This window comes from Antennarius striatus, chromosome 18 (genome assembly GCF_040054535.1).
Source record: "Antennarius striatus isolate MH-2024 chromosome 18, ASM4005453v1, whole genome shotgun sequence".
NCBI lineage: Eukaryota > Metazoa > Chordata > Actinopteri > Lophiiformes > Antennariidae > Antennarius > Antennarius striatus.
In genome coordinates this window covers 93754-107500 of record NC_090793.1, presented here as the reverse complement: position 1 = coordinate 107500, position 13747 = coordinate 93754, and the positions used below count along the sequence as shown (strand labels likewise).

The following is a 13747-nucleotide window of genomic DNA, read 5'->3' as shown; positions in this document are numbered from 1 at the left end:
AGCCACAGTGGCTAGTCACACTAGCTCCTGGTGCAAGACCAGATAACCCCTATCACCCTAACCCCTATAACAATAACCATAACCCCTATAACCATAACCCCATATCCCTAACCCTTATAACCGTAACCCCTACAACCCCAACCCTTGTATCCCTAACCCCTATAGCCATAACCCTAACCCCAACACTAATCCCTATAACCATAAACCTAACCCCTATAACCCTAACCCCTATAACCCTAACCCCTATAACCCTAACCCATAATCCTTATAACCCCAACCCCTATAACCCTAACCCTTATAACCATAACCCTAACCCCAACCCATAACCCTAACCCTTATAACCATAACCCTAACCCCAACCCATAACCCCTATAACCCTAACCCCAATAGTTCAGTAATATCTGTCTCTGTTTCTTCATTTACTTTTCATTGTCTTTTTTCCCCCTGAGGGATCAATAAAGTAGACTTCTTCTTCTTCTTGTTCATTGTCACTCGGTTTTTTTCCAACTTTTTCTGAGGCATGGTGATAATTAATCAATCAATCAACCTTTATTTGTATAGCACTTAATCACATCAGCAGACATTCCAAAGCGTTAAACAGACAGACAAACCCAACAAGACTCTTATTCTCACTCTGGGGGGTCAAACTAACTCCTCTCTCACTGCAGCTTAAAACCAGCACACCTGTTGCTGATTGGTCGATTTTAATCAGACTGAATCACACAGGTGAGTCACACAGGTGAGTCACACAGGTGAATCACACAGGTGAGTCACACAGGTGAGTCACACAGGTGAGTCACACAGGTGAATCACACAGGTGAGTCACACAGGTGAATCACACAGGTGAATCACACAGGTGAGTCACACAGGTGAGTCACACAGGTGAGTCACACAGGTGAATCACACAGGTGAGTCACACAGGTGAATCACACAGGTGAGTCACACAGGTGAATCACACAGGTGAGTCACACAGGTGAGTCACACAGGTGAGTCACACAGGTGAGTCACACAGGTGAATCACACAGGTGAGTCACACAGGTGAATCACACAGGTGAGTCACACAGGTGAATCACACAGGTGAATCACACAGGTGAATCACACAGGTGAATCACACAGGTGAATCACACAGGTGAGTGTCATGACGAGAAACTCACGCAAGATCAAAACGTAATGGAAAGTTCCGGGTTTGAAATCTAAGTGGAGAAATGAATAAATTGTGAATATTTTTGTTGAATGAAGTGATTTAAAGCTCGCGTCACAGAGATGCACACTGTCTGTTGATCATGTGTCCGTCAGAACATGTGTGTCAAAGACGCAAAAACACACATAAAGGAGAACACTGATAACCCCTGTAACCCTAGCCCCTAACAAATATAACCCTAACCCCTAACCCTAACCCATATAACCCCATTTAAACCTCCTCTCTGGTCTTCCTCTAGGCCTCCTGCCTGGCAGTTCAGAACTCAGCATCCTTCTACCAATATATTCACTATCTCTCCTCTGGACATGTCCAAACCATCTCAGTCTGGCCTCTCTGACTTTATCTCCAGAACCTCTAACATGTGCTGTCCCTCTGATGTACTCATTCCTGATCCTATCCATCCTGGTCACTCCCAGAGAGAACCTCAGCATCTTCATCTCTGCTACCTCCAGCTCTGTCTCCTGTCTTTTCCTCAGGGACACTGTCTCTAGACCAAACAACATCGCTGGTCTCACCACAGTTTTGTACACCTTTCCTTTCATTGTAGCTGAAACTCTTCTATCACACATCACACCTGACACTTTCCTCCACAGCACACACAGCACGTCTGTCTCCTCATACAATACCACAGTTCCTCTCTGGACACCCTGTCATCAGCTTTCTCCAGATCTACAAAAACACAATGCAGCTCCCTTTGGCCTTCTCTGTACTTCTCTATCAACATCCTCAAAGCAAATACTGCATCTGTAGTACTCTTTTTTGGCATGAAACCATACTGCTGCTCACAAATGTTCACTTCTGCCCTTAGTCTAGCTTCCACTACTCTCTCCCATAACTTCATTGTATGGCTCATCAGCTTTATTCCTCTGTAGTTGCCACAACTCTGCACATCTCCCTTGTTCTTAAAAATGGGCACCAGCACACTTCTCCTCCATTCCTCAGGCATCTTCTCACTATCTAAGATCCTGTTGAACAACCCAGTCAGAAACTTTACTGCCACCTCTCCTAGACACTTCCATACCTCTACAGGTATATCATCAGGACCGACTGCCTTTCCACTCTTCATCCTCTTCAATGCCCTCCTCACTTCATCCTGACTGATCTTTGCTACTTCCTGGTCCACAACAGTCACCTCTTCTAGTCTTTGTTCTCTCTCATTTTCCACGTTCATCAACTCTTCAAAGTACTCTTTCCATCTTCCCATCACACTACTGGCACCTGTCAATAGACTTCCATCCCTATCCTTAATCACCCTAACCTGCTGCACGTCCTTCCCATCTCTGTCTCTCTGTCTTGCCAACCGGTATAGATCAGTCTCTCCCTCCTTACTGTCCAACCTAGCATACAAGTCATCATAAGCTTCTTGTTTGGCCTTTGCTACCTCTACCTTCACCTTACGCTGCATCTCCCTGTACTCCTGTCTACTCTCCTCAGTCCTCTCAGTGTCCCACTTCTTCTTAGCTAACCTCTTTCTCTGTATACACTCCTGTACCTCCTCATTCCACCACCAAGTCTCCTTATCTACTTTCCTTCCAGATGACACACCAAGTACTCTCCTACCTGTCCCCCTGATCACATTAGCTGTAGTTGTCCAGTCATCTGGAAGCACCTCCTGACCACCCAGAGCCTGTCTTAACTCCTTCCTAAAAGTCATGCAACACTCTTCCTTTTTCAGCTTCCACCATTTCGTCTTCTGCTCTGCCTTTGCCCTCTTGATCTTCCTCACCACCAGAGTCATCCTACACACCACAATCCTACCCTGTTTGGCTACACTCTCACCTACCACTACTTTGCAGTCACTGATCTCCTTCAGGTTACACCGTCTACACCAGATGTAGTCTACCTGTGTGCTCCTACCTCCACTCTTATAGGTCACCCTATGTTCCTGCCTCTTCTGGAAGAAAGTATTCACTACAGCCATTTCCATCCTTTTTGCAATGTCAACTACCATCTGTCCTTCTGCGTTCCTCTCCTGGACACCAAACCTGCCCATCACCTCCTCATCACCTCTGTTTCCTGCACCAACATGTCCATTGAAGTCTGCTCCAATGACAACTCTCTCACTTCTAGGCATGCTCTGCATCACTTCATCAAGGTCCGACCAGAATTTCTCCTTCTCCTCCAGCTCACATCCTACCTGTGGAGCATACCCACTAACAACATTGAACATCACACCTTCTATTTCTAGCTTCAGACTCATCACTCTATCCGACACTCTTTTTACCTACAGGACATTCCTAACAAACTCCTCCTTCAAGATAACTCCTACTCCATTTCTCTTCCCATCTACACCATGATAGAACAACTTGAACCCTGCTCCTAAACTTCTAACCTTGCTACCTTTCCACCTGGTCTCCTGGACACACAGTATGTCTACCTTCCTCCTCTGCATCATGTCAACCAACTCTCTACCTTTTCCTGTCATAGTTCCAACATTCAACGTCCCTACTCTCAGTCCTATACTCTTGGTGTTCCTCTTCTCTCTTCCTACGAACACACTTTCCTCCTCTCCTTCTTCGACCAACAGTAATCCAATTTCCACCGGCGCCCTCTAGGTCAACAGCCCCGATGGCGGTCGTTGTTAACCCGGGCCTCGACCGATCCGGTATGGAAGTCATTGGTTTGATTCGCATGTTTACCTAACCCTAATCCCTACAACACCTATGACCCTAAACCCTATAACCTTAACCCCTACAATCCTAACCCCTAACCCTAACCCCTTTAATCCTAACCCCTAACCCCTATAACCCTAAACCCATAACCCTAACCCCTTTAATCCTAACCCCTATAACCCTAACCCATCACCACCCTCAGAAACCCGTTGAGCTGAGCAGAGACACATCAGATCATCACAGGCTGACCACATGGGCGTATTCTTCCCTCAGAGGCCAATCAGGAGTGGCTGATGGGCGTATTCTTCCCTCAGAGGCCAATCAGGAGCAGCTGATGGGTGTATTCTTCCCTCAGAGGCCAATCAGGAGCGGCTGATGGGCGTGTTCTTCCCTCAGAGGCCAATCAGGAGCGGCTGATGGGCGTATTCTTCCCTCAGAAGCCAATCAGGAGCCACAGATATCGAGCGTTTTGTTCGGTCAGGAGATCTTTACTGATCTCTGAACAGCAAACATGACCCGGTGCCTCCCCCTGCAGCCAAAGGGGGGCGCTGCTCTATCAGCCCTGTGTCAACACATTATGTAAAGTGTCCCTGAGGTCAAAGGTTAAAGGCCACAGCTCAGGAGCACGAGCTGCCTGACAGCATCACTGCTGGAGCGTCCCACTTTCCTGTCTGCTGTCATCCCTGAACACTTCTAGAAAGAACCTGACCCAGGACCAGAAGTGGTACATGAACCAGAACCGGAACCAGAACCAAAAACGGTCTTAGTGCCCCCCCCCACATCGACACACACACACACACACACACACCTGAATGCCTTTGATCCCAGCTCTGCAGTAGTATCTCTTGATGTCCATGTCGATTTCTGTGTTCCCCACGAAACTGGAGGACGGAGCAGGTTAGGGGTCAGGGATCAGGGGTTAGGGTTTAGGATTATTAGGGTTAGGGTTACAAGGGTTAGGGGTTAGTGTTATTAGGTAAGGGGTTGGAGTTATAAGGGTTAGGGTTGGAGTTAGGGTAGACGTTAGGGGTTAGGGTTTAGGATTAGGGGTTCGAGTTATAAGGGTTGGGGTCATGGATTAGGGTAAGAGTTAGGGTAGGGGTTAGGGTTTAGGGTTCAGGGGTTGGGGGTCAGGGGTTAGAGTTATAAGGGTTAGAGTTTAGGGGTTAGGGTTGGGTTAGGGTTTAGGGGATAGGGTTGAGGTTAGGGTTTAGGGGTTAGGGGTTGGGAGTCAGGGGTTAAGGGTTAGGGGTTAGGGTTGCGGTTAGGGTTTAGGGTTGGGTGAGGGTTTAGGGATAGGGGGTTAGGGGTTAGGGTTTAGGGGTCAGGGGTTAGGGGTTGAGGTTAGGGTTTAGGGGTCAGGGTTAGGGTTTTACATAATGTTAAAGGAGACACACAAAGCCCTCATCTTAAACCCCCATCAACAGTCTCCCTCCCTGGTGGCGGGTCCTGGTAGGTGTGGTCTACAGACAGGAAGTGAGTGTCAGTGAGCCTACCTGACCTGCAGGTCCATGATCACCTGCCTCTTGTCCACGTTCTCCGTGTAGACCTTCACCCCGTTCACCCGAAGAGGCTGTAGGACCAGAGACACAAGACCGTCTGTCTGACCGTCTGTCTGACTGTCTGTCTGACCGTCTGTCTGACCGTCTGTCTGACCGTCTGTCTGTCTGACTGTTTGTCTGACCGTCTGTCTGTCTGTCTGTCTGTCTGTCTGACCGTCTGTCTGACCGTCTGTCTGACCGTCTGTCTGTCTGACTGTTTGTCTGACCGTCTGTCTGACCGTCTGTCTGACTGTCTGTGGGTGGGGTCATCACCTTGTCTCCCATGTCTATCTTGGTGAAGCAGAAGGACCCCAGGTGGGGGCTGGCCCCCCTGACGGCCGGTTCGATGGTCTCCCTGAACAGCTGGTCCACAAACTGACAGATGAACGGCCACATCTGCTTCACTGTCTGGGGGGGGCAGGTTATTACAGGTAAAACATCTGCTTCACTGTCTGGGGGGGGCAGGTTATTACAGGTAAAACATCTGCTTCACGCTAATCTTTGTATATGTGTGTGTGTGTGTGTGTGTGTGTGTGTGTGTGTGTGTGTGTGTGTGTGTGTGTGTGTGTGTGTGTGTGTGTGTGTGTGTGTGTGTGTGTGTGTGTGTGTGTGTGTGTGTGTGTGTGTGTGTGTGTGTGTGTGTGTGTACCTTGTTCAGCCACTCCACTCTCTCCACGTCTGGATAATGAACCTGCAGGAGATCAAACCAAACGTCAACATTTCAAACGTGATGTTTGTTATTAGCTCCGCCCTTTGACACGTCAAACGAATAGGAAGCCCCACCCACAAGAGCAGTGATGCTAACAGTGAGGCTAACAAACTGTTTTATTTGAACATTTCCCTGGCCCCGCCCAGTGGCACATGGCCACGCCTCCTCAACTCAAACTAGACATGCAAACAAAAAAACAAATCTGATTCCAGTACACACACACACACACACACACACACACACACACACAGACACACAGACACACACACACACACACACACACACAGACACACAGACACACACACACACACACACACACACACACACACACAGACACACAGACACACACACAGGTATGATGGTGGTGTTTGGGTTTCTGACTCCTCATCATCACCGTCAGCATGACCTCTGACCTCTGACCTGCTCCTCTGCCCCATCAGACGTGATTCAAACTATTTGCGTGTCCTTTCCTCTGCAGCTCGTTTGCATGTTGATGATGTCATCGAGGCTCTCAGCCATTGGCTGGACGAGAGCCACGAGCTCATTCCTCAGTGTCAAACCGCCAGTGGGGCCCTGGGGCCGATCACTGATACAACTATCGATCCATGAGGCTGAATGGGAACCGATCAATAACAGATCGACAACAGATCGATGACAGATCAATGACAGATAAATAACAGATCAATAACACGTTTCAGTGTCAAAGATTCAGCTTCAGCTTCCAGGATCTGACTGTCACCTCACTGGTCCAGAATCACCCCTCACTGGTCCAGAATCACCCCTCACTGGTCCAGAATCCCCCCTCACTGGTCCAGAATCCCCCCTCACTGGTCCAGAATCCCCCCCTCACTGGTCCAGAATCCCCCCTCACTGGTCCAGAATCACCCCTCACTGGTCCAGAATCCCCCCTCACTGGTCCAGAATCCCCCCTCACTGGTCCAGAATCCCCCCTCACTGGTCCAGAATTCCCCCTCACTGGTCCAGAATCCCCCCTCGCTGGTCCAGAATCCCCCCTCGCTGGTCCAGAATCCCCCCTCGCTGGTCCAGAATCACCCCTCGCTGGTCCAGAATCCCCCCTCGCTGGTCCAGAATCACCCCTCGCTGGTCCAGAATCCCCCCTCGCTGGTCCAGAATCCCCCCTCGCTGGTCCAGAATCCCCCCTCGCTGGTCCAGAATCCCCCCTCACTGGTCCAGAATCCCCCCTCACTGGTCCAGAATCACCCCTCACTGGTCCAGAATCCCCCCTCGCTGGTCCAGAATCACCCCTCACTGGTCCAGAATCCCCCCTCGCTGGTCCAGAATCACCCCTCACTGGTCCAGAATCACCCCTCACTGGTCCTCCAGCATCATGCTAGTAAGGAGCCTCCAACACAAACCAGCAGCAGAAGCTTCAGCACCTCCACAGGAACAGCTGAGCTCCACGTCAGCGGCTAATGGCTAACGGCAAATGGCTAACGGCTAATGTAACAGCCGTGAAGCCCCGCTCACAACCCCCCCACACACACACCGGGTCAGACGTACCCAGGGCGGCAGCTCGGTGGTCGGAAGCGTCTGCTTGCTGGTGGTCTCCTGGTGGTCCAGGAAGGCCAGGGCACGGTTGATGCGGTAGTCCTGGTTGCCGTAGCTCCGCCTCCAGTAGAACAGGCCGGCCAGGCCAATCAGCACCCAGCTGAAGCTGAACTCAAAGTAGCCCAGCACGTAGATGGGGAGCACCACGGCGAACATCTTCCCGAACTGGATCCACATCTCAGCCACCTCCATCAGCGACGACGGCGACCCGTCAGCCATCTCTGGGGGCGGGGGCGGGCCCACGCCGCCGCCCACCGGGCCGCTGGGTGCCCCCACGGGGCCGTTGACCCTGGCGTTCGGTGTGGAGTCCATTCTGCCACTCACCCCCCACTGGAAGACATTTGACAGCAAACATCAGTCAGTGTGCAGCACGGGTCAAAGGTCACACAGAGATGTCCCTGACGCTCAGGAGTCATACAGGTCAAAGGTCACACAGTGATGTCACTATGGTCGCAGGAGTCATATGGGTCAAAGGTCACACAGTGATGTCACTGTGGTCTCAGGAGTCATATGGGTCAAAGGTCACACAGTGATGTCACTGTGGTCTCAGGAGTCATACGGGTCAAAGGTCAGACAGTGATTCATAGAGAATAAAGCGTCATTGGTCACACGTGTGATGTTTTAAACACATCTGTTGTTTAATCACGACACAAATGAAGGTTCAAACTGCAGGAAACAACCTAAAGGAGCTCAGTGAGCTTTAATTAGAGCTTTAATTAGAGCTTTAGCTAGTTTTGATTAGAGCTTTAGTTAGAGCTTTAATTAGAGCTTTAGTTAGTTTTGATTAGAGCTTTAGTTAGAGCTTTAATTAGAGCTTTAGTTAGTTTTGATTAGAGCTTTAATTAGAGCTTTAGTTAGTTTTAATTAGAGCTTTAATTAGAGCTTTAGTTAGTTTTAATTAGAGCTTTAATTAGAGCTTTAGCGTTTTAGTTAGAGCTTTAGTTAGAGTTTTAATTAGAGCTTTAATTAGAGCTTTAGTTAGTTTTAATTAGGGTGTTGGTTAGAGCTTTAATTAGAGCTTTAATTACAGCTTTAATTAGAGCTTTAGTTAGAGCTTTAATTACAGCCTTAATTAGAGCTTTTAGTAGAGCTTTAATTACAGCTTTAATTAGAGCTTTAGTTCGAGCTTTAGTTAGAGCTTTAATTAGAGCTTTAGTTAGAGCTTTAATTACAGCTTTAATTAGAGCTTTAGTTAGAGCTTTAATTAGAGTTTTAATTTGAGATTTAGCTAGAGCTTTAATAACAGCTTTAATTAGAGCTTTAGAGTTTTAATTAGAGCTCTAGTTAGAGCTTTAATTAGAGCTATAGAGTTTTAATTAGGGCGTTGGTTAGAGCTTTAATTAGAGCTTTAATTACAGCTTTAATTAGAGCTTTAGTTAGAGCTTTAATTACAGCCTTAATTAGAGCTTTTAGTAGAGCTTTAATTACAGCTTTAATTAGAGCTTTAGTTCGAGCTTTAATTAGAGCTTTAGTTAGAGCTTTAATTACAGCTTTAATTAGAGCTTTAGTTAGAGCTTTAATTAGAGTTTTAATTAGAGCTTTAGTTAGAGCTTTAATTAGAGCTTTAATTAGAGTTTTAAATAGAGCTTTAGTTAGAGCTTTAATCAGAGCTTTAATTAGAGCTTTAGTTGGAGCTTTAGTTAGAGCTGTAAAAACATTTCACATTAATTAACACCTGATTTGCATACGACCCTCCCGGAGCTTCACTAAATCCTTGTTGTTCATTAAACACTACAGACACATGAATGTCCAGTAACCTGTCTGGGGGGGCCGTGTCTTGACAGTAGAGCGGGTCATCCAAAAATCTGAGGTCGGCGGTTCAATTCCTGCTCCCGCCCAAAAACACGTGGAGGTGAGCTGACAGTGGGAGGTCCCAGCTCACCTCCGGAGCACTGCTGAGGCGCCCTTGAGCAAGGCGCCGTCCTCTTACAAACGGCTCATTTGGGGCGCACCACAAAGGAGCTGCCCCCCACTCTACCTCCCCCTGCATGTGTACAGGCCCCCTGTGTGTGTGTGTGTGTGTGTGTGTGTGTTCACGGCCTGTACACACTAATACGTACGCATGTGATTGATTTGCTAATATACTAGTGTTGGTTCTTAATTTACCTTTGGGGATTATAACAGTATATAAAATTAAAATTAAGAAGAAAAAAATTAAAATACTGTTTCTATTCACACTGAGTGTTTCCACACTGACACCCTTAGGCTTCCCTTTAACCCCTAACCCCTAAACCTAATCCTAACCCCTACCCTAATCCTAACCTCTACCCTAACCCTAACCCCTACCCTAATCCTAACCTCTACCCTAATCCTAACCCCTACCCTAATCCTAACCTCTACCCTAATCCTAACCCCTACCCTAATCCTAACCTCTACCCTAATCCTAACCCCTACCCTAATCCCTACTCTAACGCTAACCCCTAGCCTAACCCTGATCCTAACCCGAACCCCTACCCTAATCCTAACCCCTAACCCTTACCCCTAATCCTAATCCTAATCCTAACCCAACCAAACCATCTGAAGTTTTTATTCTTGTATTCTTGACAGAAACTGAAAGTATGTCAGATACAAACGAGGTGTTGTGACGTCACCTTCAGTTTGGCTTACATCACATTTAGACACAAACTAAATCTGATTAAAAACTGAACTCTGAAAGTTCACGCAGACTCACCTCATTAACCCGTTCTGCAGAAACCTTACACTTGTTTTTCAGAGCAAATCACCAACGATCTGAGCTGACATGATCATTATTATCATTATTATTATCATTATTATTATCATTATTATCATTATTATTATCATTATTATCATTATTATTATCATTATTATTAACATTATTATTATCATTATTATCATTATTATTATAATCATTATTATTATCATTATTATTATCATTATTATTATCATTATTATTATCATTATTATCATTATTATTAACATTATTATTATCATTATTATCATTATTATTATTATTAACATTATTATTATCATTATTATTATCATTATTATTATCATTATTATCATTATTAACATTATCATCATCATTATTATTATCATTATTATTATCATTATTATCATTATCATTATTATCATTATTATTATAAAAATTATTATTATCATTATTATCATTATTATTATCATTATTATCATTATTATTATCATTATTATCATTATTATCATCAGCTGCGAACCGACCGTTCTGTGGAGCTTCACGCCCCGACAGGAGGCCGGTTTCCACCGACAGCCGATCATTCCTTTATTAACGCCGAATGAAGCGGAAGCTGCTGCCGCCGAACCCGCTTCGGTTTCCCGGTAAAGTCAACAAAACTCACCGTTCAGCGCGAAACTCCGGACCGGAGGAGTTTCTGACCGGAGTCCGGGGGACGTCCGTCCGGGGGGGGACGTCCGTCCGGGGGGGACACGGACCCGGTTCGAGGCTCGCGCCGCTCGTCAGAGGCTCGCGGAAGAAACTTCTTCGTTTGCTGAGGGAGCTCGCGACACCCTCTCGGACTCCGCCCCTCACCCCAGCCCCGGTAAAGCCCCGGTAAAGCCCCGGTAAAGCCCCGGTAAAGCCCCGGTAAAGCTCCGGTAAAGCTCCGGTAAAGCCCCGGTAAAGCCCCGGTAAAGCGGCTGACACGGTGCGGACTCGGACGCTGCGTGACGTCCCGGTAACCTGAACTCGTCCCTGCGAGCCGCGGCCGCCACGTCCCGCAGGAAGGCGCCGCCCGGCGGGAGGGGCCGGCGGGAGGCCCGCTGAGGACCGGGCGCCATCTAGCGGCGGGACCAGGACAACACGGGGGAGAGACACCGTCTAGACCAGCGGCCCCCCCCCTATCTCCACCGACCGGTTTATCTCAGACGTCTAACGGACCGATAACCGTTAACACTCCAGGACAGCTGGTTTAATGCAGACATCAGACAATAAACAACCTGGTGTTCATCAATTGGTAATCAATACCTCTGTGAACAAAATAATAGTAAAAATAATTCTATTAAAAACTGAAGTGACGCCACTGATGAGGTTTATTTAAATATAGAGACTTACAATCAGTTCATTCACCGTAGGAGAAATACTGATCATCAATCAAAGGGTGAACAATAATAATCATTACAGTAATGAATCAGTGGTGGGGGGCCTCTGATCTCGGGGTAACGGAGACAATGACACCTGAAGTGTGTTCTGGTCCGGTCTACTCCAGTTTGGTTTTCTTTAGTCACTGCAGAAAATCCACTTCAGAGACAGGAGGAGGGAATGGAAGCAGGGATCAAGATTCTGTGAGGGTCTCAGGATAATCTGCCCTGACTCTAATCCACAACACTGGGGCAGTTGTGGGCGCTTCATTTAGGGGTAACGGCTGGTGACCTGTCACGTGACCCAGACCTGTCAAGAGGCACAGGCGCACGCATTCACCTGTGTGTCATTCAGCACAGACCCCCCAGCCAGGTCCACTGGGACCAACTCCTGACCTTTGAACTCTGTTTGAACTCTACCTGGACAATGACCTCCTGCTGACCTCGTGTTCTGGACCGCCCCCCCGACCAGCTGCCGCGTCCCTCCCCACCCTGATCCCTGGGCATTGCTGTGGGACCATCCGGTCCTACCGCCGGTACCCCGGGGGGGGGGGGTCTGCTTCCGGTTCCTGCAAAGTGAGACGGAGAACCTGGAGGGGCCCCCACCCTCAGGGTCTGCTGTGTTGGGGGGTGTGATCGGTCCACGGGGGGAGGAAGAGGAAGCCCATCAGTCGCTTCTCAGAACGGTTCTGACTCGCAGGAACCGGGCGGTGGGCGGTCCTATGTGGTCCGATGCCACGCCCACCGGCGCCATCATGGCGCCGGCGGGTTGAGGTCCAGATCCAGACCCTCAGGGGCCCCTGCAGGGGGGGCATGGTGGCTGGGCTGAGGAGCACCACTGGGGGGGCCTGGTCCCAGTGGACCAGTGGCCTTCATCTGCTGAGGTCCTGAAGAACCCGACTAGAACCCGAGGAGAACCCAACCATCATCCATCATCATCCGTCTGTATTAAACGTCCTTCTTGCTCAGCTGTTTGTTGTTTACGTGTACACACTCAGGCCACGCCCACACCATCAACACATTTATCTTTAGTTTATTTCTTCAGCCGCTCAAACCTTCATCATCATCATCATCATCACACAGGCTTGACAGCATGAAGCGCAGCCTGACCCCTGACCTCTGATCCCACATCTATGTAAACCCCCCCAGCCCAGCGTATATACAGCTAAGCTGTGATTAAACAAACCCTGTTTGTTTAATCACAGCCCCCCCCCGGAAACCACGACATGGGATGAAGAAAAGCTGCAGGACAGAACACCTGACCTCTGACCTCTAACCCTGACCATAACCCTTTCAGAGGCCATGTTTAGTCTGATCCGTGGGTGCATCAGGTCACAGTTCAGCTGTCTGATGATATAGTTTAACATTATGGGGGGCGGGGCTCGGGCAGGGGCGGGGCTCGGCCCCTTCAAGAACAGGAACAGTTGCAGATGTCGAATCCACCGCCGGCACCAGACACAAGTGAGGAAAGCCAACCTTGCTGTTGCCGTGACGACCGGTCCTGGACAGAACCGGTCCTGACAGGAAGTAAAGAATACTACCCAGAAGCCCCTCCCACACAGAAATGCCCCGCCTCCAGCTTCACACAGACCCCCGCTTTGGGAACCCTAATGATAACAGGAAGGAGAGCGTGAAGATGTGATGTGGCCCCACCCCCCAGCCGGGCCCTCGAGCTCTCCAAAGCCGACCCCCCAGCCCTGATTGGTGCCCGTCTCATCTGGCGTCCAGGGCCCCGCCCTCCAGGACCAGCCGAATCTCCTTGGCGTCCAGCGTCTCGTAGGTGAGCAGGGCGTCGGCCAGGTTCTTGTGTTCTCTGGCGCGAGCCTTCAGCAGCGCACGGGCGCGCTCGTACGAGGCCTGCACAGGAAACAGGAAGCAGAATCAGGAAACAAGAAGCAGCGTTCTGCAGGAACTTCCTGCTGCTCTGCTATTGGAGGAGACACTGACCTTCAGCAGCAGCCTGACTTCCTGTTCTACCGCTGCTTGAGTCTCAGGGCTCTGAGACGCCATGTCGCTGTAGGTCATCACCCCCAGCTGGAGGAGA

At 48.8% G+C, this 13747-nt stretch overlaps 2 protein-coding genes across 3 annotated transcripts in view; both read right to left on the bottom strand.

Moving 5' to 3' along the window:
• LOC137612780 (extended synaptotagmin-2-like) overlaps positions 1–11371 on the bottom strand; it is a 37550-nt gene extending 26179 nt beyond the window's left edge. The window contains exons 1-6 of the mRNA XM_068341489.1: positions 10965–11371; positions 7585–7962; positions 6004–6045; positions 5628–5762; positions 5310–5386; positions 4622–4694 (exon numbers count right to left, since the gene is read on the bottom strand). Coding sequence (XP_068197590.1) covers positions 4622–4694; positions 5310–5386; positions 5628–5762; positions 6004–6045; positions 7585–7944 — 687 coding nt within the window. The 5' untranslated portion in view covers positions 7945–7962; positions 10965–11371. The remainder of the gene's footprint in view (positions 1–4621; positions 4695–5309; positions 5387–5627; positions 5763–6003; positions 6046–7584; positions 7963–10964) is intronic.
• Positions 11372–11624: 253 nt separating this feature from the next.
• LOC137612781 (ATP-dependent zinc metalloprotease YME1L1-like) overlaps positions 11625–13747 on the bottom strand; it is a 28378-nt gene continuing 26255 nt past the window's right edge. For both annotated transcript variants that reach the window (XM_068341490.1, XM_068341491.1), the window contains exons 17-18: positions 13651–13737; positions 11625–13560 (exon numbers count right to left, since the gene is read on the bottom strand). In XM_068341490.1, the coding sequence (XP_068197591.1) occupies positions 13417–13560; positions 13651–13737 (231 nt within the window). In that variant the 3' untranslated portion in view covers positions 11625–13416. The remainder of the gene's footprint in view (positions 13561–13650; positions 13738–13747) is intronic.